Source organism: Acomys minous (genome assembly GCF_964271855.1).
Source record: "Acomys minous genome assembly, chromosome: 14".
NCBI lineage: Eukaryota > Metazoa > Chordata > Mammalia > Rodentia > Muridae > Acomys > Acomys minous.
In genome coordinates this window covers 40882978-40909191 of record NC_140496.1, presented here as the reverse complement: position 1 = coordinate 40909191, position 26214 = coordinate 40882978, and the positions used below count along the sequence as shown (strand labels likewise).

General features: G+C 44.5%; 1 protein-coding gene across 2 annotated transcripts; it reads right to left on the bottom strand.

Moving 5' to 3' along the window:
- Positions 1-1457: 1457 nt before the first annotated feature.
- SIAH1 (siah E3 ubiquitin protein ligase 1) lies at positions 1458-26068 on the bottom strand. Of its 2 annotated transcripts, none has more exons than XM_084756017.1 (2): positions 25786-26068; positions 1458-3386 (listed from the first exon to the last, which is right to left on the bottom strand). In XM_084756017.1, the coding sequence occupies exon 2, from the start codon at positions 3382-3384 to the stop codon at positions 2536-2538; it is 849 nt and encodes a 282-aa protein (XP_084612143.1). In that variant the 5' UTR covers positions 3385-3386; positions 25786-26068; the 3' UTR covers positions 1458-2535. The 2 variants fall into 2 exon arrangements, with proteins under 2 accessions (XP_084612143.1, XP_084612142.1); XM_084756016.1 differs by lacking the exon at positions 25786-26068 and adding an exon at positions 5744-6251.
- Positions 26069-26214: the final 146 nt, after the last annotated feature.

Below are 26214 nucleotides of genomic sequence, written 5' to 3'. Positions count from 1 at the left end.
GAGCAGGGCATCCTCAAACTCTTGAGTCTGCTGCCTTGACTTCCATGCTCTGAGATCACAGGTGTGAACCATGACCAGACTCGCCAAGACTATCAAAATGGTGAACGTCTAGAGTGATCATGTTATGTGGTGAGGATTACATAAACAACATTTTCAAAATAAATGAGTACGAGACCATGTGTACACATTTAACTGTAAAATAAAATGTTAGTCAGCTCTGTATTCACCGTGAAGACTACAGATCTACCCTGGATGTGCCATGTTGAGATTTTAAAGTCTAGGCAAAATACACTGAAACTGCAAATGATATTCTCCCAAAGGAATACTAAGCTGCTTTCAGCCTAGCACTGTGGCATCTATCATGTCATCGTAGCACTTGGAGGACTGAGGTTAAGATTGGGATTCAGGGCTGCCCAGGACATTCTCAACACACACACACTTTGCTTTTTCTTTTTTAATTATTTATTTAATATTCTGCCTGCAGGCCAGAAGAGGGCACCAGATATCATATATAGATGGTTGTGAGCCACCATGTGGTTGCTGGGAATTGAATTCAGGACCTCTAGAAGAACAGCCAGTGCTCTTAACCTCTGAGCCATCTCTCCAGCCCCACACTTGCTTTTCCAAACATTCATGAAAGTAAAATTCTGGTTCTAATCTGTAACTATTCCTTTTACCCCAAATATAACTCATAAGCACATGAAACCCAATTCAATATAAAGCTTACCTGTACTGAAAACAGCTAACCAAAACCAAGCTCCGGGATCCAGAAGTAGAATCAGGATAAGGGAGAAAACTAAATTCTCAGTGACTTTCAAAGTCTGGGGCACTCACAAGAAAAATATAAAATTATCAATGGCTAGATTTCTGCTGTGTGCCCGAGTGTAACTAGGAATATGACACTGAAGGTAAAATCTAGGAGCCCACATTGGTTGGATGCTTATGGCCTGTGAAGCACTATTTCAGGTTAAAGTACTTGCTCATCATTTAACCCTTCACATACTCACCATGACACATTAGGAAACTGGGCCCAGGACCAGACAGCTGGTTAAGCTGGGTAGAGGTAAACTAGTACCTAGAAACTTGGAAATCACACTGCACAGTCAAGACCACCCCAGGAGCTATGAAAGGATAACTCACTTTTTGTAAAGGAAAAGAGTGATCAGCAATTATCAGCCATCTCCCTAAAGTCCTTATGGGAATCAAAATGGGAGGGGGAGGTGCCCGTCTTTTCTGTGCTTCCGCATAAAACTAGCATACTTCAAAACAGTGTCATGCAATCTTCTGCGCTAAAATACAAACTGAAACGGGAAAATACCTTTGGACTTGATCAAACTTAGGACGAGGGGTTGGGGATGTAGCTCAGCAGCAGAGAGCTGGCAACCGCTAAGGCCTGTGTTCAGTCCTCAGCTCCAAGAAAAACAAACAAGCCTAGAACTAAAGTAAACACATTAAGATTGTTTTTAATTTGCCAGATAATCTTTTAATGAGAATTATAAAAGACCAAAAACATTTTTTGCAAACTGCTTTTTTTAAAAACAAATGATTTACTTTAATTACAAATACTGTGTTTGATGATGCACTCTTTTGCAAAACCAATAAATACAAGAACCAATTTAAACATGTGATTTGCCCAAGACATCTGAAGAGAGGAAAAACCTGATTCTTTTGAATATTTATATAAATCAGAGTTTACTCCCTAACCTAAGCTTTCCAAGAGTAAGCCTGCCGGTGTGGCTCACACAGGAGAGTGACCGAGTGAGAGACAAGACCATCCGACACTTGTTTCAGCTGTTCTGCTGTTACCTTTCCTTTCTGGAATTCCTATTTTCACAAAAGGGCTGAATTAAAAATATTTCTAATAAATTGATTGAAGGAAAAGAAAGTATGTACTGAACACAAACTTCTGACATAAGCAAGTATGAATATCAAAAAGACACTAACTTAAAAGGTACAAAAGTGAGAAAAACCTGAATTACAGAAAAGAAAATCAAATTTATTTAATGAAAAACTAGAATAAAAATTAGCAAATACACACACACACCAAAAAAAAACAAAAAAAACAAAAAACAAAACAAAACCACAGCAGCACTATGTATTGACTCACAAGGGGAAAGCAGTGGTCCATGACCACATAGATGGCTTGTCAGTTAAAGGAAAACCAACCATACATGTGCACGCATGCGCGCACAAACACACACCCCAAAAAAATTGTTGTCAACAATACAATCAATCTACAACAAACACAAAGTTCAGAAATATTTTACAATGTCTCCTTTCTTAATACAAAAGATGCCCATCTTGGGTATATATATATATATTTTCAGTGGTTTACTGTTGAATTATTTTTAAATATATTAGTGTTACTACATGCAACTGTTTCCTGTATTAACAGCCTTTCTTTTTATTTACCTTCATGTGTCTAGCTTCTACCTACCAGGATCGAGTTTTAGGTTGGCAAGCAGATGGGTGCCTTATTCTCTGTGAAGTCAAATGTAAATTTTAAACACTGGCCAGAAATATTTGATTGCCGTTTCAACACATGGAAATAGTTACATTGATGCCTAAATTGCCATTTTCTGCAAAAAGCTGTGCAATGCTGGTGTCAAACACTAGGCAGTCACTATTCATAATGGCTGTTGCAATTCCCTCATGAATAGATCGAGGAGTCGCTTCCCAAGTCAGTCGCCGCCTATGACCATTTAGCTCAAGTCGATAAGCAAAATTTTCAGCTTGCTTGCGTGTTCCTATCAGCTGTACAATTGCGAAGAACTGCTGGTGACCGTCGTATTTTTCTTGTTTCTCCAAGACTAACATAAAATGAAAGCCAAAACAAGACTGCATCATAACCCAGTCAACAGCACCAGGAAGGTTAATGTCTGTAGCAAGGAAAACAATATCTTCTCCTTGCAGGGTTGTAATGGACTTGTGCTGATGCATCAGGTGGGGCATGACAGCATCCAAGGAGCCTTGCCACTTACAGGAAGCACCAGGGCAGGGGCAGGAGTAAGGCCTGAACTCGCAGAGCTCCTCGTGTTCTGCCTTCTCTGTGTGCGGCAGAGTTATTTCACATCCAGAAGAGGCATATTTACAAGGGAAAAGTACCGAATTGGCCACTTTCTCCATAGCCAAGTTGCGAATGGATCCCAATGGCCCCCGGCAGGTGGGGCAACATGTAAGTTTGGGGCGACAGTTGCTACAAACAAGATGGCCACTCTGACACTGAAGAATGGGTGGCAACACATAGTCAAAGCAGACAGGACACTCAAAGAGACTCGCCAAGTCATTGTTGGATGCAGTTGTGCCGGTCAGGGCGGGTACCCTCTGGGATGGGGGACACTTTGAGGTGCCAGTGGGTAAAGCTGTAGCAGTCTGACGGCTCATTTCTGTCATGAAAAAGAAGACAAAAGGAGACAGGAGAAAAACAGTTATAGCTATAATGCATTTATTAAATAATGTATACATGTCATAAATACTTGTAAAACATTCCATAATATTTATCATGCACAAAAGAATTAAGTTGAATAAATTTGGTTCTAAACCTACATACAAATAAAATAAAAACTATATGCTAAAGTTTTTGGGTTTTTTGTTTGTTTGTTTGTTGTTATATGAGTAAGCCATATTTCCAAAATGTTCTATAGCATGTTTAAAATAACTTTGTTTTAAAATAACTGAAAATCTTCAGGTGGACTACACAGGATAAAATCACCAGGCATGACAGCCATATGTTTAATCCCTTCAGAGGCAGAAGCAGGTCTGCTCTAAATACATAGAGGATCCCAGGTCTGCCACGACTATATAGTGAGCCCCAGTTTCAAAAAAGATCCCAAACAATAAGAGCTACAAACTCTACACTAAGAATGTAAACCCGGCCAGGCAGTGGTGGCACACACTTTAATCCCAGCACTTGGAAGGCAGAAGCAAGTGGATTTCTGAGTTTGAGGCCAGCCTGCCAGGGCTACACAGAGAAATCCTGTTTTGAAAAACCAAAAACAAAGAACATAAATATAGGGCTGGAGGTGGTTGGAGAGCGGGCCCAGCGGCTGAGAATACTGACTGCTCTTCCTGAGGACAGGTTTCAAATCCTAGTACCCAAATGGTGGCTCAAGAGAGGCCTCCAGGGCACTGCATATATGTGGTAAACAGACACACATATATGCAGGCAAAACACCCATACACGTAAAATAAAAACAAATCATCTTTAAAAAGAAGAGCTATGCAAATACAATATAAAATCTATTTGGGCTGGACTTTCTTTCCACTGAGCCCCCACCTCCTTCTAGTTCTTCAAGTCTGAGCTCACTCACAGCTTCAGGACCTCAAGGCCTGTGTACTCATCCAGCAGAGGCCATCAGAGCAGCCCCTCCCCCCCCCAGCAGTGAACAGCATCTCCTGTAGGTATGCTCTTGGGCAGGAGGCTCGGAGGTCACAGGGAAAGCAGTCGCTGTCACCACACTATGCACCTGTACTACCTACTAAGTTTTTCTTCAAATGAGCTAGCTAGGTATCACTTTTGTCTCCTATCAATCAGCGCCACCTTAAGGTTGAAAGAACAGGAAGCCATGGAAAGCTCTAGTGTTTTCTTAAAAGTTCTTATTCTACTTCCATTCTGCAACACAAATCTCATATAAAGTAAAGAGGGAGGGAAAGTCAGAAAAAGATAGGGGAAACAAGGGTAAAAGTGCCACACAGAAACAAACACTGGGTGAGGATAAGCAAAGAACTCCCACGCCCTTCAGCTCCCTGTGCGGCTGCAGCACCCACAGCAGTACACAGGACTCCCGAGTCGTCTGGAGAAAGGACCAGCGACTGAGAGCCATGCACAATAAGCTCCTTTCCCCTGGACTCTGCTTCTGTAGAATACAGCAGGTCGCAATTTGTCTCAGACGCTGACAAAGATCAATGTCCGAACAGTACACTCCCCAGGTCTACGCTAAATCCTTAATATAGCATTTCCTCCCAGTTATAATCATTGTGTTGCAAAGACCTTAAAATTTCAAAAACAATGGTAACAAATGTAGCCGGGCGGTGGGGGTTTAATTTTTTTTTTTTCTTTTAGTGACTAAAGCAATACTCATAGGTCAAAGGCTGAAAAGGTATTAACACATGTTTGGCTTGCCTGTGGCCCTCGGGTTTCTCTCACACACAGTGTAACACAACTCATCACATCACTCAGGCTCATGGTAGGACATGAATCAATGAGAAGGGGGCTCTGGAAGCAGCTTCCACCCCCGCAGGTTCTTTATGTAGATGATTTGGCAATTTTAGGTCACTTGTGAAACAATGGGCTTGGCATTACCAGGGTGGTCAGTTTCCCACCTACTCCGCCATGTTTAAGTGTAGCTCACTCAAAGGAACACAGTAATTGGAAAGTGATTCCTTGAAAGCAGAGCTCCGGTCACATCATCGAAGTGCTCAGTTTATATTTAAACGTAATTTAACCAAGTTCACAAGAAAAGCACAAGCCAGTGCCTAGACCCAGCAAAATACTTCTGGCACTTATCAGAAGTAATTCAGGATCATGTTACGTTTTATTAGCTTCCAAATATTGTAGAAAGCATACTGATTTCACTCGGCACAATAAACAATGTGGTCTGAAGTAATTGCAGCACAGAAAGCTGCTACACCACTGCTGAGTAGGAAAGGTAGAATTCCTCTCCGTCTTGAGCCACACACACTCTCAACCACACAGCAGCCGGGCGGGAGAAACCAGGGACAGGTCGGAGAAGTCGTGACACACCTGAAGCTTCATTTAAATTAGAGTTGCCGTAGCTCCACTGAAAGCTCACTGCCGTCCTCACAGAGCCAGGCACAGCGGTGTGGCCTAAACCAGAATCCACCGATTTGCGCAGTCCAGTTTCTGTTTTGGAAACAGATGCTTTTGTGTCGGAACCTTTCCTCTTCCTGGTCCTGGTCCTAATCGTTGGCAAGCATGTGAGCAGGACTCCCTTCCAGGAGTGCAGAAAGAGTGCAGGAGGCTTCCAGGTCATGAGAAGCGACTGCTCGGGTTCCTGCAGCCCCCGAGGCCAGCCTGCAGCAGAGTGCTCCCCTAAGCAGAGACGGCTGCTCACTTCCATTCAGTCTTAAAGAAGCTCAAAGGTGGCCTGTCCCCAGGAGGGACCACACCTCCCATGAACTCTAATTGTAAACTAGTGGTCTCTTATAGCTTAACCAACACAAGAAGGTCTGCAGCTCCAGCTTCCTGCTGCTTAGGCACAACACCTGGCGGGCTCCCGCCGGGCAGAGCCTTAGCAAGGGGGCCGGCTTTCCCTCAAGCCCCGCCCCACAGACCACCTGCACAGCTCTGGCTGGCGCCACCCACAACATGAAGCCTGTGCACCTGGCAGCAGTTAAGTCTGGTGTAACATGTTTCCCGAGGGATCTCTGTGCTCTCATAAGGCTCCAGGGTAGGAAACACACAGGGAAGAGACGTGCACAGCCAAGCAAGCAACCCTAACGTCAATGCGTCCTGTGAATTCTCAAGTTTGCATAGAGTGAAAAACATTCTCCCCAACCCACTCGATTCTTCCAGGCTTCAGGGACCATTTTCCTCAATTCTAACTCTGCCACTTGTGTGCCAGCCTATTTCAAATGCCCCCTTACAGTGCAGTGAGAATCGTAAACACACAAAACTGTACTTCTACTTTCAAATTGAGATTATACTTTCACCCCACTCTGGGAAAGCTTTAACTGGCCTCATTAAACTAGAGTGGCTTGCCTTGTTTTTAAACAAGCATTACCCTTGTCCCATAAAGCCCTGTGCACCTCAGACCTGGATGGTGTCAGCTGGAGCGTCTGAGGTTTAAATGATGTCATATGGTGCGTAAGACAGCCTTTAAATACAACCAAAACCTGCAAGTGAGCAGCATCCAATACAATGGGTTTTACTACTTTCAGCAACTTCAACTCCAACCAACTGCCTACCTTCACTGTGTACAGTTACTTTCGCCTTACTTCAGGTACTAAGCGTCTTGCCCTACTTGGGCCCCAGTCGCATGGGAAGAAACACCTTTCCTCTGTGGTTTCGAAGATCTTTTTCTCGTTACCAGGTTTGCCACTCAGCTTGGGTACACCCAGGACAGAAATTCTTGTCACAGCGGCACTGTCCACCTCAGCTCAGTTAGCCTTCTCATGCCTCCCCCTAGGAACTACTACAGTCCCACTAAGCTATCTCTCTGCAGCCTCCGCTCTGGGGTCCCTCCTAGAGCTTCGTCTCCCTTCTTAGCTTGCTCTATCTCTTCCGTAAGCCTGCTAATAGGCTCCTCCCTCTGGGGGAACTCAACAAAACAAAACAAACCAAAAAAACCTATGCTACAAACTATTTCAGGATGGTTTTTAAAAATCTGTAACAAAACTTGGCTTTAAATTTTAACAAAAGGCTTATGGGTAAAAATCTATGTAGGTACTCGTAATATGCTACAACTTACTATATATGTGCTTCCTCTCTTGCTTAGAATATACTGTAGATGTAACCTGAATTCAACTCTTGTTTGTCTGCTAGAGACAGGGTTTCTCTGTTAGCTCTGACTATCCTGGAACTCAGTGATCCTGATACACCTGCCTCTGCTTCTAGGATTAAAGATGTGTGCCACCACTGCAAAGAAATAGATCTTTTAAATAAGTCACATGAAAAAAAAATAAATAAATAAATAAGTCACATGGCTGGCAGCCATCTTTACTAAGGTTAAAGGGTACATGCCATGGGACTTAACCACCATCTTATGGTGGCTGAATACTATAAACAACTAAGGCAACACAAAACTTTTTAGTACTGCTGAGCCCTCTGTTATCCTTTTAGACTAAAAAAACAACAGATCTACAAACTATTTTGGATTGGTTTGGATGCACGGCCTTTAGTTCAAATTCCAAGTGGCAAAAATAGCTAATAAAAGTACATCTATCCAATTATGAGGTTTTGTGGGGGGGGGGGGTTGTTTATTTTTGTTGGTTTTGTTTTTCTTTTTTTGTTTGTTTGTTTTTGTTTTTCAAGACAGGGTTTCTCTGTGCATCTTTGGCTATCCTGGACTCACTTTGTAGACCAGGCTGGCCTTGAACTCACAGCGATCCATCTGCCTCTGTCTCTTGAATGCTGGGATTAAAGGTATGTGCCACCACGCCCAGCGAAGTTATGTGGTTTTTTTTTTCTTTTAAAGATCTGTTTATTATTGTGTATACAATGGTTTGTCTGCATGTACACCTGCAGGCCAGAAGAGGGTATCAGATCATATTATAGATGGTTGTGAGCCACCATGTGGTTGCTGGGAATTGAACTCAGGACCTCTGGAAGAACAGTCAGTGCTCTTAACCTCTGAGCCATCTCTCCAGCCCCATGTTATGTTTTATATTAGGGATTTGAGTTAAAACACTTAAACATGTGGCCACATAGTTCACTTCTGCAAGCATGGGGACCTAGTTCAACCCCTCACACACCTAAAAAGCCAAGTGTGGGGAAGTTCTTGTTATTCCAGTACTAGGAAATGGAGACAAGAGGCTTCCCGAAGCCTCTGGGCAGCCAGTCTTGTTAAACTGGTGTGTTCCAGGTCAATGAGACCCATTCTCAAGGGAGGTAAATTTGATGTCCTTGTGTCGAAAAAAGGACCTGACAGCTGCTATGGAAAAGGAATGCAGGGGGTGACTTTCAAGGCAACTCAAATTTGTGAGGCATCTGTTGCTTTCAAGAGGCTTCCACTTCAGAAAACACCTAATCAGAACCTCATAGGTACTATGTAAAAGAAATATGCTTAGGAGGCAGAGGCAGGTGGATCTCTGAGTTAGAAACCAGCATGGTCTACAAAGCAACTCCAGGACAGCCAAGGCTACACAGAGAAACCCTTGAAGAGAGATTTTGGGGGGGGGGGGGCAGGGGAATGTTAATAAATAAAATGCAAAGTAAGAGTGAGTCTAGAAATGATGCATCTCAGCACCTGAGAGGTGCTCATTAAAGGAAGAGTCCACCTGAAGCCCTGGTTCTCAATTCACTGTGCTTAATAACCATCGAGGGATCTTGTTTTAAACATAGCTTCTAACTTGGCAGAGCTAAAGCTATGTTTTCTGGATTTCATTTTGTTTTGTATGTTGTACTTCTGGGGATCTAGGCCAAGTACAACCAGCCTGCCTGGTCTAAAGGCATGCTTGTGCCTCTCTCTCTTACTGAAATTGATCCCACAAAATAGGAATTCCTCTGAGTTGCCTGAGGCACTGGAGGACAAGAAGAGTCGGCTCTTGTCTCCAACACAAAGGTTTACAACATGTCAAATGAACTTGAAGGGAAGACAGGGAATAGAGACAAGGACAGGGCAATACTTGGCCAAACTGCTTAATCAGGTGCACCTCTCCACTTTAAACTCTAGTCGGGGACAGGCAGGGCTTAGCTCTGCCCCTCTCCCAAAGTGGATGCATTGAACAAATCCTCCTTCCTCCTTTTCACTTTGGTCCTTTTCATTTGTTTATTGAGGATAAGTGACTACACCTCACCTAGTGGGATATTGCTATGACCCTACTCCAGTAACAGGGCTCTGAAATGTTCCAGGGCGTGCTTCTAAGTATAGCCAGGACTGCTCTTCACATGGAGGCCATAACAAAGTATAAAAACTAAAAAGGGAAACATCAAGTTAACAGAAGGCAGAAGCCAGAGTAAAAAGACATAAAAACTCCAAGTCGGGTGTGGTGGCTCACGCCTTTAATACCAGCACTCTGGAGGCACAAGCAGGTGGGTCGCTGTGAGTTCAAGGCCGGTCTTGTCTACAAAGTGAGTCCAGGACAGCCAAGGCTACACAGAGAAACCCTGTCTCGAAAACAAGCAAACAAAGACATAAAAACTGCAATGTATAACACTGTTAGGATAAATTCATGGACTCAGATTATTCCTTTTTTGGAAGTTGTAAAATGGTAATAAGCAGACATTTAACTATGCAAGGACTCAAACAATACCAATGAAAGGAACTTTTAAGAAAACTGCTGTTGCCGGGCGGTGGTGGCGCACGCCTTTGATCCCAGCACTTAGGCAGCAGAGTCAGGCAGATTGCTGTGAGTTCGAGGTCAGCCTACTCTACAGACAGTCAAGGCTACACAGAGAGACCCTGTCTCAAAAAACAAAAAACAAAAAAAAAGAAGAAAGAAAGAAAGATAAGAAAAGAAAACTACTATTGAAGTAGCTAAACATATCCAATGATTAACAAGAAAGGGAGTCTTAGCCTACCACAGGGATGCACGCCCTAGTCATCAGCACTTTGAAAAGAGAAGAAATCCTTGAACTATTTGGATGCTAATGGTGGCTGATAGCTGGCAGGTTACAGGTTACCTAGAGGACAGAGCTGGTGGCCAAGAATATAGCTTTGTCACTCGAAAAGTTGACCTTAAAAAGACTTGGCTTACGGTAGGGCTGACTACTAAAGACCAATGATTTAGTCAACCATGTTTAAATAATGAAACTCCAAACCGGATGTGGTGGCGCACATCTGTAATCCCAGCACTCGGGAGGCAGAGGCAGCCACATCACTGTGAGCTCGAGGCCAGCCTGGTCTACAAAGCCAAGTCCAGGATAGCTAGGACTACACAGAAAAACCCTGTTTCGAAAAACCAAAAAGCCTTCCTAAAAATCCCACAAGGACAGAGCTTAGTTTCCAGAAAGAGGGGTATGTGGAAGTGTCTAGAGGTCTACACAAAACAAAGGCGCACAAGTTCCAGGCCCCTTCCCTTCTAGCTTGCCTTGCTCATTTCTTCTCCTTGGCTGCTCACCGTATGTTAATTATAATATCACATAAAAATCAGCCAAATATGTCCCAGAGCTCTGTGAACCACTGTAACTATCAAATCAGATAAAGTCCTGTGAACCCTACTTTATAATTACAATCTGAGAGGGACATCCAAACCTCCAAGCCCAGAGCTTAACTTGAAGGGTCAAGCTTCAGGGAAGAAGTGTAGGACCCAATTACAGGACACCCAACTGGTCCTGGCTGGAGAGCTTGATATGTATGAAACCCAAACCTATCTGATTAAGGTTTGGTTTGGTTTTGTTTTTTCGAGACAGGGTTTCTCTGTGTAACAGAGCCCTGGCTGTCCTGGACTATCTTTGTAGACCAGGCTGGCCTCAAACTCAGAGATCCGCCTGCCTCTGCCTCCCGAGTGCTTGGGATTGCAGGCGTGCATCACCACCTCCCGGCCAAGGTTAAGGTTCTTGAACGTGAAGCAGAAAAGTGGTTGTTTTCCCCTACTCCCTTCAGCAAGGCAGTAATAGTAGTCACATGGTGAGTAAATAGTAACAGCACAGCACCAGCCCAGGCCACAGAGGGGACTTACACAAAAGCAGGCTTGGAGACACAACTTGGGTAATCACCCAGAAGGATGAGGAGGGTGTGGTCTCAGAGCAGCACTTAAAGAGGAGCCCACAGAGAAGCAAGTGCCTGGAGGCTGAAAGGATCTGAGACTTTTCACTTTTCTGTCTTTAAATAGAAGATACCAGAACACAGTAAGCATTAAAGAGTCCAGTAAACAGGGAAGGAGGTGCCCAAGAAACAGAGCAAATAACATTCAGAATAAGGTGAAATGAGATGTTTACCTCAAACAAGAACCAGGCTGTCAGAAGAGGACAGAACCCACCTCCTCACCTTTTTACCCAGACCTGGTGAGTCTGGCCAATAATGCCAACTACATGGGAGGCTGAGCAAAATGACAAGTAAATGCGAGTTCAAGGCCAGCCTGGGCAACTTAGTGAGATCCTATCCAAAAACTAAAATGACAGGCTGCAGCTCAGTGCTTGTGACGTGTGTGTCCCATGCCCTGCCCACCCCCATGCACTGCAGCACCTGAGAAAATAAAGGAATTTCCTCCATATCAACAGAACAAAAGAGTATGAATTCAGTCAGCATTGAAAGGGCTAAGAAAATATGTTTCCCATTTTCATTGTAAAGGAAGCACCTTCACCGGGCTCTTGGGAGAGAGGGACAGGTGACATGGTAATGTGTACCTTTAATCCCAGCAGACAGAGGCACATCCGTCTCTGAGTTCTCAGCCCAGCCAAAGCTACATAAGAGACCCTGTCTCAAAAAAACCAAAAGCCAAGAAACAAACCTGCTAAATGTTACATCATCACTGTGAATCCCATAAACCTCTTCCTACTGTCTTTCTTCCACCAAAGGAAAACTGATCTGTCATTATTGGCTTAATATGTTCTCTTGTCTCTGCACCAAACCCATGAATAACTACATGACTGCCAGCAGTACCAAGTACATGGACCTCTGCAAATCCAGACTTCACTGTGGGAATGGTATGGCCATAGCTTCACCACTGCAGTCACTTCTACCAGGCAGTACACACAATTCGTCTACAGTAACGTCAAAAAATGAAGTATGAACATCCCCAAACAAAACATTTGCCCACCCCAATACAGTATTTTTCCTTCCTTATTCATGAACAAGTACAAGACCTACAGCTGATGCCAGAAATTGTGGACAGTATTACACCATATACAACACTGGTTTGGGGAGTGTGTGTGTGTGTGTGTGTGTGTGTGTGTGTGTGTGTGTGTGTGTGTTATTGACAAAGTTTAATTTAAAATTAGGCACAGGTAAGAGACTACCAATAAAGCCAGGTGTGGTAATAAATAAAATAAAATAAAACTTTTTGTGTTCATTTTGGGTTTGTTGTTTTTAGGTTTTTCACACAACAGCCCTGGCTGTTTTAGCCTGGCTTTGTAGACCAAGCTGGCCTTGAACTCACAGAGATCCATCCACCTGCCTCTGCCTCCAGAGTGCTGGGATTGAAGGTGTGCCCTACCACACCCAGCCTCATTCTGTTTTCCAGATAAGCTTTCCTGTCGTCCACAGCAGTCTCTAACTCACTGGCACGAAGCTGAACTCTTGATCCTCCTAGCCCAATGGTCAGTTGTATGAAGTACTATGGGTCAAACTCAGAGCTTTATTCCTGCTAGAAAAGAACACTGCCAACTAAACTATGCCCTGCTGGGCACTCTGACCTCCGGAACAATCTGCCTGCATGCTGACGGTTCATTCCACTACTGCCTTAAGACAGACTTAGTACACTGAATGCAGTGAAACCCAGCAGTTCAGTATGTTTTGTTTCCAAGTTGTGAACTATCACCAACATGTGACAAAGTTTACAGATGGACCTTATAACCTTTTTTCACTTTATTCACTGTGATAGCATTGTATTCTGTTACTAACCCTTCTCAGCATCCTTTTCTCTAAAGGCCTGAACTTCAGAGTTGCCCACAGCCACCTTTTCTTACATTGCTAGCCTGGATGACTCTTTAAGTTTGTATCTCCAGGTACACCCTTCACCAGAGGCTAGCCAGGTAAGTGGATGGAACCAGGAAAGAGCATATTCAGGTAACCCAGACCCAGAAAGACAAACATCCCAAGGTCTTTCTCATCTGAGGCTCCTAGCTTCAAGTCTTCAAATGTGAGTATAAAACCTGGAGTAGCCTCAGAATCCAGGAAAGTAGAGGGGACTATGGAGAGGGAGGAAGAGCAACAGAGACAGGAACAGCAGATCGCAAGTAATTGGTGGGAGAAATGGAAAAAATGAAAAGGCTTAGTTATGAAGGAGGGATATAAACTATAGAAGGAGGAAAGAATATATACAATCTGTGTCTATATATGTATGTATATATATATTTTTTTTAATGAAAAATTTCCTTCTGCGCTGACAATGTTCCCCACAGAGCCATAGTATATCTAACAAAAAATCCAACACTATGCCAGAGAAACCTTATTTTGAGTTGTTAGGGTTGTCCAACAGACTCCCAAACATTGCATGCTACTGCCCTTGGTTGCCTCCCAGAGGTGGAAGGTAAGTCCCTATTGCTGAAGACACCACGCACTTTGGATGCAGGACTCAGAGACCCTGAACTGGATCTAACCTGTAGGCCTCCTCTTGAGGACTAGCTTGATACCAAAGGCACAGTGCCAAGCTCCCACAGGATGAAAGCATTCAATACTCCTACCAAGCCATGACACCTATGAGCCACAACACCCCAAGAGTGCAGCGGCATGCCCATGCTGGCAGTAACCAACAGCTCTCTAATTAGACGGCAGCTCCACTCAACAAGACGGAAGCCAATCACCTAGGGCTAGTAAAGTCATGGCTCTTGGAGGAAAACCTACAAGTGGCACTTTACTAAACCAACATAATTTCTAATTACATTTTAAATACTTATTCTTATACACACATAAGTTTTCTCACCCCTCATTAAAGGAAATTCTCTTTATAACAGACCATTACAGAAAACTAAAACTAACCAAATGCAGAGAGAAAAGGGTGTGTCCTGCCCATCCCAATTGACACATCTACAACAAAAGTCCTGCAACTGAGGGTCAGTGTTAGAGATTAAGGTTAGAGAGATCACTGTGTAAGAGGGAAGAAGGGCAGAAATATTAAGAGACAGAGATGGCGGGAGTGGTCCACACACCTTTAATCCCAGCATTTGAGAAGCAGAAGTGGGTGGATTTCTGTGAGTTCTGGTCTACAAAATGAGGTCCAAGACAGCCAAGCTGTTACACAGAGAAGCCCTGTCCCCAAAAAACAAAGAGAAAGAGGAGCAGGAATTGTCAGTTTGCTGTGCAACCGTGTCTCCTAGAAATGTCAGAAGCTATGCCTATGAAGTCTCATCAATATGGCTGCCTAAACAAGACATGAACAAGGACACCACTAATGCATATGCTAGCATGAAGTGGGAAAAGGCACAGGGAGCCTCAATCCTAAAGAAAGTAACAGGGAAAGGCTGAGGAGAAAAAATGGTTGTACTCAGGGAAGACTCTCCACCCAATTGGTTATCCGATACCAAGTAGTCAACTGAGATCACAGAATATACATCATTAGCATTATACAAACTGAGCATGTTTTATTTATGTACTATGCAATACACATAAGTAAACAACTAAAGAAAAAGAGGCCATATGTTTGAGAGAGCAAGTGGAGCTATACACGGGAGGGTTGAAGGCGGAGGGGGAATTTTTTTTTTTTTTTTTTTTTTTTTTGGTTTCTGAGACAAGGTTTCTCTGTGTAGCCTTGGCTGTCCTCTGTAGACCAAGCTGTCGAGATCCACCTGCCTCTGCCTCCCAACTGCTGTGATTAAAGGTGTGCACCACCACACCCAGGTCAAAAAATACATACATAAATAAATAAATAAATAAATAAATAAATAAAAAGTGTATCTAAACCCAGCTGTCTGTAATATCAACAGGTGTACCTAAAACAACCAGGAATCTTATTGTCCTTCCTTCAAAACACACACACACACACACACACACACACACACACACACACGAACCTGACCATTAGGGCCAGGCGATGGTTCGCACGCCTTTAATCCCAGCCCCTGGGAGGCAGAGGCAGGCAGATCTCTGTGAGTTCTAGGCCAGCCTGGTCTATATAGTGAGTCTAGGTCAGCCAGGGCTATTACACAGAGAAAAAAACAAAAACAAACAAAAAAATCTGACCATTCCTCCACATCTCTATAGTACCATGTGGCCTAAGACTATTTTCTCACCTGAAACACCGATTACAATATCTTGCTAATCTACTCTTCCTCTTTCCACCTTTGTCTCCCACATTCACCCACAGTGTTAGTGCAATCAAATTTATATCACATTATCTCATTCCTGTGCTCCAGACCATCCCCTGGTTGCTCATACAAGATGAAAACTAAAATCCTATACATGGCCTTTAAGGCCCTACACAATGTGACAGCGTGTTTGTGTCAATCACTTCTTTCTCCTCATTCTTCTGTGACAGGGCTAGGGTTGGGTTCAAGCAAACAGAAGGATATCCGCGTGGCTCACTCCTTCATTCCCTTCAAATCCTCACTCATGCATTACCTCCTCAATGAGACCAACCTGGTTTTTCTATTTTGAATTGTAGGCTAAGGAGGGGCATGTCTGCAACTTAAGAGGCTGAGGCTGTAAGAACCTCATTCACGGGAGCTGAAGAGAGGGCTCAGCAGTTAAGAGCACTGGCTGCTCTTCCAGAAGACACAGGTTCAATTCCCAGCACCCACATGGCAGCTCACAACTGTCTGCTATTCCAGGGGATAGACAGCACCCTCACATGATATACCCCCTCCCTGGGGAAAAAAAAAGGAACCTCATTCAAGGACAGTTCGACCCTGAGTCCCCAGGACCTACACATACAGCTCTAGAATAGAAGCGATTCCTGTAGTGTGTGTCCTCTTACATCCACACACATTGTTATGCCACATGGACATGTGCATACACAACCCACATACACTAAAATGTAATTTCTTAAAATGTTCAGGGTTTTTTTGTTTCTGTTTTTTGTCTTGGTTTTTCGAGATAGGGCTTCTCTGTCTAACAGCTCTGGCTGTCCTCAAGCTCGCTCTGTTGTCCAGGCTGGCCTCAAACTCATGGAGAGCCACCCACCTCTGCCTCCTTAGTGCTGGAATTAAAGGCATGCACTACCACGGCACGGCTTAAAAGGGCTTTTTTAAAAAATTAAAATTGAAAGAAAAAAAAAAAGCATGTGCCCTGACCACTAACCCCTCTTTTGTGCACTCTTCAAAATCTTTACTAAGTGTTAACCCTCTTTTCTCCTATTTCCCAGTCATCTCTGATGTTTACTACTTAGACTGCATTACTTTCTATATGTTACACATTTACTTATGTTTACGTTCCAGGCCCACTCACTCACCCTCACCTGGAAGATAATGCCTAGTTCAATGAGGCATCTCCGATACGTAAGTAAGGCTTGGTATACACAGCATACGCTCAGCAAACAGTGCTGCGTGGGTAAGCAGAAAGCACAGAAGCACTGCACTTTTGAACAGCAACATCCAGTTACAAAGCAATATGGTACTGCTTTTTAAATTTTTGATGAAAATAGTTATCCTGAGACTCATCTATCCAAATCAAACTATGCCAGAAGTGTTGAGAGCAAAATAATGACGCAAGACTTTGAAATACTACCTCCTCTACATATGTTCTCAGGAAACTGGACAAGCTCTTAAAATTCAAGGCAATGAAGCAGGAAGGCACAGGGACTGCAGTAAGCAGAGCCTAAAGTAAACTCAGTGCAGCAAAGGGAGCTGTAAGAACGACAACCTGGGCTGGGAAGGCACTGACCTATTATAGTCTGCAGCCTGCAAGCAACTTCAACATTTAGTACAAAGGCTATGGTACTGTTACAGTAAAGCACAGAAAACAGAGTAAAGCTTAAAACAGAGAGTACTAGCTGTAAGAAATACAACTGAAAGGCATGGTGGCCCTCGCCTTTAATCCCAGCAGTGGCAGAGGCAGGGGGATCAATGCCAGCCTGGCCTACAAAGTGAGCGCAAGACAGCCAAGGCTACACAGAGAAGCCCTGCCTCGAAAACAAAAACAAAAACAAAAACAAAAGAAGAAATAAAGAAAGAAAAAGAAAAAGAAAGAAAGAAAACAAATACAACTTAAATGATGTGAGGAAAAGGGAAACTCATCAGTCACTATGTTGGTCCAATTATAAGCAAGCTGTGCGGGCCAGCTGAGGCACCGCAGAACTGGGAAGAGAAAGTGCAGCAGGAGTTCCATCCACAGCAAGAAATCAACAGACAATGATAAACACAAAAATAATCAGCTAGGCCTAGATGTCCCTGAAAAACAAGAACCAGGGAGCCAGGAAGTCAGGTATGGTGTAGCACACACCTTTAATCCCAGCACACAGAAGGCAGAGGCTGGCACATGGATTTGAGTTTGAAGCCAGCCTGGTCTACAAAGCGAGTCTAAGAAACCCTATCTCGAAAAATAAAGAAACAACAACAAAACAATCAAACCAATAAACCAAAACCCTTCAGAGGGTTGTGAGTTGGCGTCTGTAAAGCTTAGTGATGGAGTGTTTGCCTGGCATTTGAGAGGCCCGATGGTCCATCCCTAATACAACAAAACTCTTGCAGAAGCTAGGCACAGTGGCTCATACCTGCAGTCTCTGTGCTTGGGAGGCAGAGACAGGAGAGGGGCTGCAAATTAGCTAGACAGGACTACACAGTGAGCTCCAAACTGGGCTACAGTGAGATCTCACAGCAAAACAGAAACTCAAAAACACCTGTGAATTCTACACTATATATAAAACCTTTTCAACCAAAGGGAAATTTGAAAAGAATTTTTTAAAAAGGAAGTAACATTAATTTGTTTTCAAAGATTTTCATCTTCACTCTTTGCAAAAAAAGTGGGAAATTTTCCAACTCCTTGGGGAATACTTAATGGAAAAGGCTCTAAGTGTGTATTTCTGTGATCCAGCACATTTTCTTCCAAGGGTCTTTCTTCTGATTGAACACAAATATCTACAACTTCCTGTATAGTAAGGAATAAACGGAAAACAGCTCTTCCTTGAGAAAGTGGCTTCAATGTGGGTCCAGATAACAGATACTGTGGTGCATAAGACTATATATCACACATGTGAGAATCAACTGCTAAAATTGATCAGGCTTCTGGGGACATAGCTGAGGAGTAAAGCACTTGCCTAGCATATGAGAGGCTCTAGATTTAATCCCTAGTGCCACAAAATAACAACAGTAATAATAAGTAGAGGGAGGAAAGACACAGAATAGAATCAGCACAGAGGACATGGGGCAAATGTACCTACAATCACAAATAAGAACCAAGTTATATGATATCAAGACTTACAAGCACAAATGCCTTTGATATGGCCTGTTCAACAATTACTAACAGGTATCAATCATTTAGTGAAAAAAATGCCTATTTCAGTCAGATTTAAATTTTTAAACTTAAATGATTTATGGCTGGAGCTGAAGAAATGGCTCAGTGGTTAAGAACATTCTCTGTTCTTACAGAGACTCTGAGTTCGACTTCCAGCACAAAACAGCCTGTAACTTCACCTACATGATACCCAACACCCTCTTCTAGCCTCTGAGGGCACCGCATGCTCGCTCGCTCACACACACACACACACACACACACACACACACACACACACACACACACGAAATTTGGAAATAAATAATTTGAAAATAAATAAATGTTATAAAAGAGAAACCCTTCAATAAGTTGGGAACTGTGGAGGTGCATGCTGCTTAAGAGCACTTACTACTCCTGCAGAGGACCAAGGTTTGGTTCCCAGCACCCACACAGCAGCTCACAACCGCCTACTGCTCCAGTTCCAGGAGGTCCAGCTACAGAAACCCTCACAGAAAACCAAAAAGAAGAAGAGAAGAGGGGAAAGGAAGGAAGAAAATAGTTCTCACTGGCAGTCTCTCTATATAAATACAGATTTGTTTTTCTCTTTCTGGTTCACGGGCCCAAACCTCTGTTCAAAACAAAAAATGTACAAGTGAAAATACAAACAAGCTCAGTATGTCGAACTTAATGAAAAGTCTTTGCCAGCCAGAATCATTTGGTCAGACTTTATCAGCATTATTCAAGCTGTAGCATCTGTGTATGGGCATGCGTGCGTGGGCACGCACGCCCATACACACACCCAAACACACACACACACACACACACACACACACACACACACACACACACACACACCACACATGCACAGAGTGTGCAAGTACTGGGATGCAAGGTCATACTTGGTGACCTTGTCAGGAACAAACTCAAGAACTAAAACAGATGGGAAGGAGCACACGCAGCACTGATCCACTCAGAGAGAGCTCAAACCTAAGTAAATTCCATCTGTGGCACTCAAAGGCGAGAGGTGCATCCTGGGGGGAGTAGTAATTAGATGAGAAAAGAGGGTTTCTTGTGCTGGTAATGGTCTTAACCCGGGAGATTGGTTACAATAGTAATGCTGAATATTCAAGGCCTACACATGACCTGCGCACCTTTCTATATGTACTTATGTAAATTGTCAACATTTAAGAACCAGTGTGCAGCCAGGCGTGGTGGCGCACACCTTTAATCCCAGCACTGGGGAGGCAGAGGCAGGCGGATCAAAAAAGAACCCAAGTGCATCATTCAATTGCTTTAGTGCTGTGTTCTCCTCGGAGCTCCCTGAACAGCAAACAGGAGTCATCAGCAAGCACTTGGTTGCAGCTCCTCTTTCCCCCAGCTCAGATGGCCAACCTATTATTCTGTGTCTCTGGCCTGCCACATACTGTACCTGCATTTACCCAGGGCTTCACCTCACCCTTCAGACAGCAGAAGCCAAAGCCTAAACTACTGTCTTCCCTGCATAAAGCTTAGAAGCTAATGTGTTCAAGTTCAAGAACACCTACAGTGTTCAAGAAGAACCCTGCCTGCCATCTTCTCCTTTCTAAATGTTTCACTTCCTTCCCTCTTGTACCAGGTCTCTCCACCACTCCTAGGCCCCACCTGGCTTCTATGCCACTGTATGCCTCTGATTTAATAGACAGCTCAATACAAGCACATTACCTCCTCCAGTTCTTCATCCTGGCAAGCAGCAATACAACCCACAGTCACACTAGCCAGAAATCTTAGTCCTTCCTTCCTCTCTCATATCTAACCCATCAGCAAGATCTGTTATTATGTATCCAAAATATACCTCAAATCCATCTACTTCTCTTTATTTTCACTGCCAGCTCTCTTTAATCTAGGTCATAATTAGCTATCACAAATTATAAGGAATAATCAAGTCTCTCCAAACGGCTAAAGTCGTCTTTAAAAATCAGTAGGTTACATCATCCTCGTAAGTAAAGCTTTTTGAGAGTCCCCTCCATATTCTTTTTAAGATGTATTTATTAAGTACACAGTGTTCTGCCTGCAGGTCAGAAGAAAGCATCAGATCTCCTTATAGATGGTTGTGAGCCACCATGCGGTTGCTGGGAACTGAACTCAGGACTTTTGGAAGAGCAGGCAGTGCTCTTAACCTCTGAGCCATCTCTACAGCCCACCTCAGTACTCTTAAAACGCACATTGCCTGCTGACTCAACAGAATCTGACTCCACCTGCCTGCTTCCTCAATCTATCATTTCATTTCAGGGCCATTCTCCTGGTTCCTTGAACACTCCAAATTCCTCCAGTCTCAAGGACCTTTACTAGGCTCTCCCCTGTTCCAAAGGGCTAGCTCCAGTTCTTCCACTCCCTTTAAATGTTACCATCCCAAGAAGCAGCTGTCCCTCCCACCCTGTCTCTACTTCAATACCTTTGAATCCTTCCATACTACTTAAAAAAAAAAAAAACTTGTAATTTTACTTCCTCACTGCTAATATTTACAAGTACTGACTGCTTGCCAGGTGTTGTGGCACAATCTGTAATCCCAGCACTGGGAGGCAGAGGCAGGTGGATCTCTGTGAGTTTGAGGCCAGCCTGGTCTACAAAGTGAGTCCAGGACAGCCAAGACTACACAGAGAAACCCTGTCTCAAAAAACAAAAAAGAAAGTAAGGCTGGGTGTGGTGGCGCACAGCTTTAATTCCAGCCCTTGGGAGGCAGAGGCAGGTAGATTTCTGTGAGTTCGGGCCAGCCTGATCTACAGCCAGGACTATAAGAGAAGCCCTGTCTCAAAAAACCAAAAGAGAAAAAAGAAAGAAAGAGTACTATATTGCAATTTTAATTATTTAACCTATGTGTACATTGGTTTGTTTATGGAGACAGGGTCTCTCTGTGTAGCCCTGGGTACCCTGGAACTTACTCTGTAGACCAGGCTAGCCTTGAACCCAGATATGACCCTGCCTCTGTCTCCAGAGTGCTGGAATTAAAGGCATGCCACCCTCCTGGCTGTACAGTGTTGTTTTGTTTTAATGCAGAAGCAGGCAGTATCTCTGTGCTCACAGATCTTAGAAACTGGCAGATGACAGGGCCAAAAGACACATCCAGGTCTGACTCTTAACAGCCTGTCCTTTTTCTTTGGGGGGGGGGGGTTTGAGACAGGGTTTCTCTGTGTAGCCTTGGCCATCTCGGACTCACTTTGTAGACCAAGCTGGCCTCGAACTCACAGCGATCCACCTGCCTCTGCCTCCCAAGTGCTGGGATTAAAGGCGTGCGCCACCACGCCCGGCTAACGGCCTGTCCTTTTAACTACACAATTACAATAGTATTTCAACAGTAGGGCCTGGGTGGTGGGTAAAGTTATATACTTAACAGCTCATCACATTGTATTGGAGACCAAGGCTCAGAGAAACTAATCTTCCCAAAATAATAAAAAACAAAATTGAAGGTTACACACAACCACAAATTATTACAGAAATGTACTGTGTTCAAGGAACAAAATAATCTAGTTTGAATAGGTAGGGCAAAAATGAAACACTAGAAATAAGGCTAGAAAATTTTCTTTAGCCAATGTTAAAATACTAGTTATTGCCAGGTAGTGGTAGCACACACCTTTAATCCCAGCACTCAGGGAGGCAGAGGCAGGTGGATCTCTGTGAGTTTGAGGCCAGCCTAGTCTACAGAGTGAGTTCCAGGACAGCCAAGGCTACACAAAGACACCCTGTCTCAAAAAAAACCAACAAAAACAAAAAACAAAAAAAAACCTAGTAACTGAGTACTGATTTTACTGAACACCAACTATATGCCAAGGTAGTGCTGAACAAGGAGGTAAACAAGGCTAACTCTCAAAGAGATTACAGAGATTTGGAAAAGCAAAGAACTACAGAAAAGTAGCTCAGGAGACATTGTAGTGGGGACTGAGTACTGTGGAAACGTGGAGAGATGGTACCCAATTCAAGGTGGAGTTCAGGAGGAGTTCAGCTAATGATGACTAGGACAGTGAGTTTAGTAAAGAGTGACCTGGAAGCGCACAGTCCATCAAAAAGGTAGAGAAATAACAGAAGGGGCAGCTCGGAAATGGCTCTGCACGATCAGCACATCAGGGAACGTGGGACTACATATACATACTGAAGGCCTTTCAAGTCAGATTCATAGTTTAATCAGAAAGCTCATTTACACTGATGACATTAGGCAGCCATAGGAATGGCTCGTCAGGGCTGGAGAGAGGACTCCGCTGTTAGGAGCCCTTGCAGTTCTTCCAGAGCACCCCAGTTCAGGCACCCCTGTCAGGGAGCTTAACTGCCTGTCATTTCACCTCCAGGAGATCTGACTGACCTCTTCTGGCCTTTGCCATCAGACCATTACCAGTAACTATAAATATGGTAAAGAAGCAAATTCCTTCCCCAGATTTGTCTGTTTCTGGAAGCGGGGAGCTCTCAAGTTTTCATAAAGATCTGGTTGAAAACAAGATCTAAATGAAATACATCAAGTATTTAAATATTTTTCAAATTACATATAGAAATTTCTATTTTTAGCCATACCTGTAATCCTAGCACTGAGGGAGGCAGAGGCAAGTGGCTCTCTGAGTTCAAGGCCAGCGTAGTCTACAAAGCCAGTCCAGGATAGCCAGGGCTACAGAGAGAAAGTCTGTCTCAGAAAACCAAAAAAGAAAAAGAAAAAGAAGGAGGAGAAGGAAGAGGAGGAAAGAAAAAAAGAAATTCCTATTTTTATTTAAAGATATGAAACAGATTTAGATAAGAGAAGTTTCAGTATTTAAAAACTGAGTGCATCACTTGGGAGGTAGAGGCAGGCGGATGGCTGTGAATTCGAGGCCAGCCTGGTCTACAAAGCCAAGGCTACACAGAGAAACCCTGTCTTGAAAAAAAATTTTTTTTGAGTGTATCAATTCCAAAAAATAAAAAGTAAGCAGTCATCTAAAACTATGCAAAGTCACTAAACTTGTTTTGTTACCTTAATTATGTAAGACTGGTTGTCAAAACACCTTATACATTGAAAACAAAATCCTACTCCTCAAATCAGTGGCTTATCTGGGAATTGCAATTTATTAATCTTACCAAATAAAATATTCTTCTGAATTACAAACATTAAGGCTATAACAATTTTTTGGTGTGGTGTTTTGTTTTTGCTTTTGCTTTATGTTTGTCTGTTTGTAACATGGTTTCACTAGACAGTCCTAGCTGGCCTAAAACTTTTCTATTCTCCTGTCTCAGCCTCCCAAATGTTGGAATTCCTGGCAAGTAGCTTGAGTTCCGGTTTCTACAGGCAAGCCAGCTTTACAGTGTAGGAATTTCTAAAGGGTTAAGGGAGCAGATATTCTAATGCAAAATGAATTACATTTGTTTCTGAATGTTGTTGGGGTTTTTTTGTTTTTGTTTTTTTGGTTTGTTTTTTTGTGTGTGTGTGAGATGCTATCCAGACAAATTTGCAATTCCCCAAATTTGCTACACTGTATTTCAGTTTTAAATACTGTTACAAAAATGATGCAAAGATGCTAAAAGGGATTTCTTAAACCACAAGCAAAACTTAAAGCCCATTTTAAGTAAAAACCTCTGGACAAAACTGCAACTAACCTATCCAGAATACATAAATTTGTGTCATTTAAATTTCCAAAACAAAAAAGTATGGTTAATTTATGTAATCCACTTTGAGAAAAATCTAGTCAGAAACGTAAACACAGTCCCCACCACGTGGGCCAGTCTCTCCGCAGACAGTTACTATGCCATTCCATTTGTCACAGCACGATAGGCTCTTCAGCAGCTTCTGAAGTAGAAGGTGACACCACAGGTAACTACACTAATTAAAGAGATCCACTGTCCTACTTTTCCAAGTTAGGTAAATGAAGTCCTTGAAAGTGAACTGGTCCATGATCTAAAACTGCTAAAAGGAAACTTCCTTTTAATCTGTTTGACTTTCCAAATTCCATAATGTACAATAGTATCTACCCATTCACATCCCCTACTCAAGTCCCAAAATTCCATCATCTCAGAAAGCACGTCATTTTGTCCTCCAAATCCTGTTCATTTTTTTTTTATTAACAGCAAAGCCCAAGTGCTAGCAATCTATATAACCTGATTTCAATTATTTTGGTCGATGTACTTCCAACGCACCCATGCCAAAATAACTTAAGCGTATCTTATGAGGCAAGAGCCTCAGCGGTCATTTGCTAAGCACTTACTATAGGAGCTCTCTGAACTTCAACTATGTCCCGTCTCATCAGTTCTCAACAGGCGTAAGGCAAATATACTCTCCATTTAGACCCATTTTGCAGATTAGGAAAATGAAGCGCCAAACGATTAGAAATTTTGCCCAAGGTCACAAACCGGTGGGGCAGGATTTGAACCAAAGGGGGGGGGGTGCGGGGGGGTAGAGTTCGGAGCCCGCGTTCCTAAGCCTTCAACGAGCTAACATTTCACCCTTGACAGTCACCTATCACGAAATGGCACATGTTCGACGCTGGGAAGAGCAGTAAAGATCCCCGTCCTACATCCACGTTCAGGGCTCCCATGACTTTGACAAAACAGCTTCATGGCCTCATTTTCCGAGTGCACAGATGCGACTCTTCGGCCGGGGTAAATAAATCCCGTATCTTTCCAGGAACCCACGGTCCCCGGGGGGAGCCCAGGGCGCGCACACTAAAGTTGCAACTGGGAGCGTGGAGGAAGGACCCCGAACTATCCCGCAAAGGAAGCTGGGCGGAGCAAGGCTTATGCTTAAAGGCTGGAGCGGCCCGGGCGGGCGTCCGCGCGCTCGCTCACTCGTGGCGACATAAACAAGGGCGGAGGATGCGTTCTTCCCCGCACAATGAAGGCGCAGGTCCCGGGCAGGCCGGCCTCCCTCCCGGAGCCGCCGAGGCGAGGCGAGGCGAGGCGAGGCCCGACCGCCGCCCGCGCAGCGCGCCGCTGACCTCCGCCATGTTGGCCGTACACCCGGCCTCACAACAAAGGCTGCGCGAGGGCGCGGGGCCGTAGCCTCGGCGCGCCGGCCCGTCCGCCACTGCCCCACACGGCCGCTCTCGGCTGGGCCCGCCCGGGGAGGCCGAGACAAAGACGCCGCGACTCCGCCAGGGACCCGCCGGCCCTCCCCGGGCCGCGGCCGGCTCCTCCCTCCAGGCCGCCCGCTTACCTGTGGGCGGAGAGCGCGCCGCGGACCCCGGCCCCGTCTAACGCGCCCGGTCGCCAGCTGCCGCCGCCGCCGCCACCGCCGCCGCGGGCCGCGCCTCCAACCTCTTCCCTGCGCCGAGACCGACCGGACACCCTGGGCCGCCGCCCTCGAGAGCGCGCCTGCCCGGCAGCCCGGCTCCCCTGCCGCCGCCGCCGCCGCCGCCCCGCGCGTCCTCGAGCCCGCCGCGCGCGCCCGCTAAGCACCACACACTGCGGCGGCCGCCATGAGCGGACGCGCGCGGAGAGCCCCCCTGTTGGGCGGGGCTTCCCGGGGCCGCGCAGGCGCAGAGGCGGCTGGAGGCTGCGGCCCGCGCGCGTACCGCGGTACTGGTTCCCGCGGTGGCGGTTGGCGTCGGGACGCTTCGGTTTACCGGAGCCGGTCGCCGAGCAT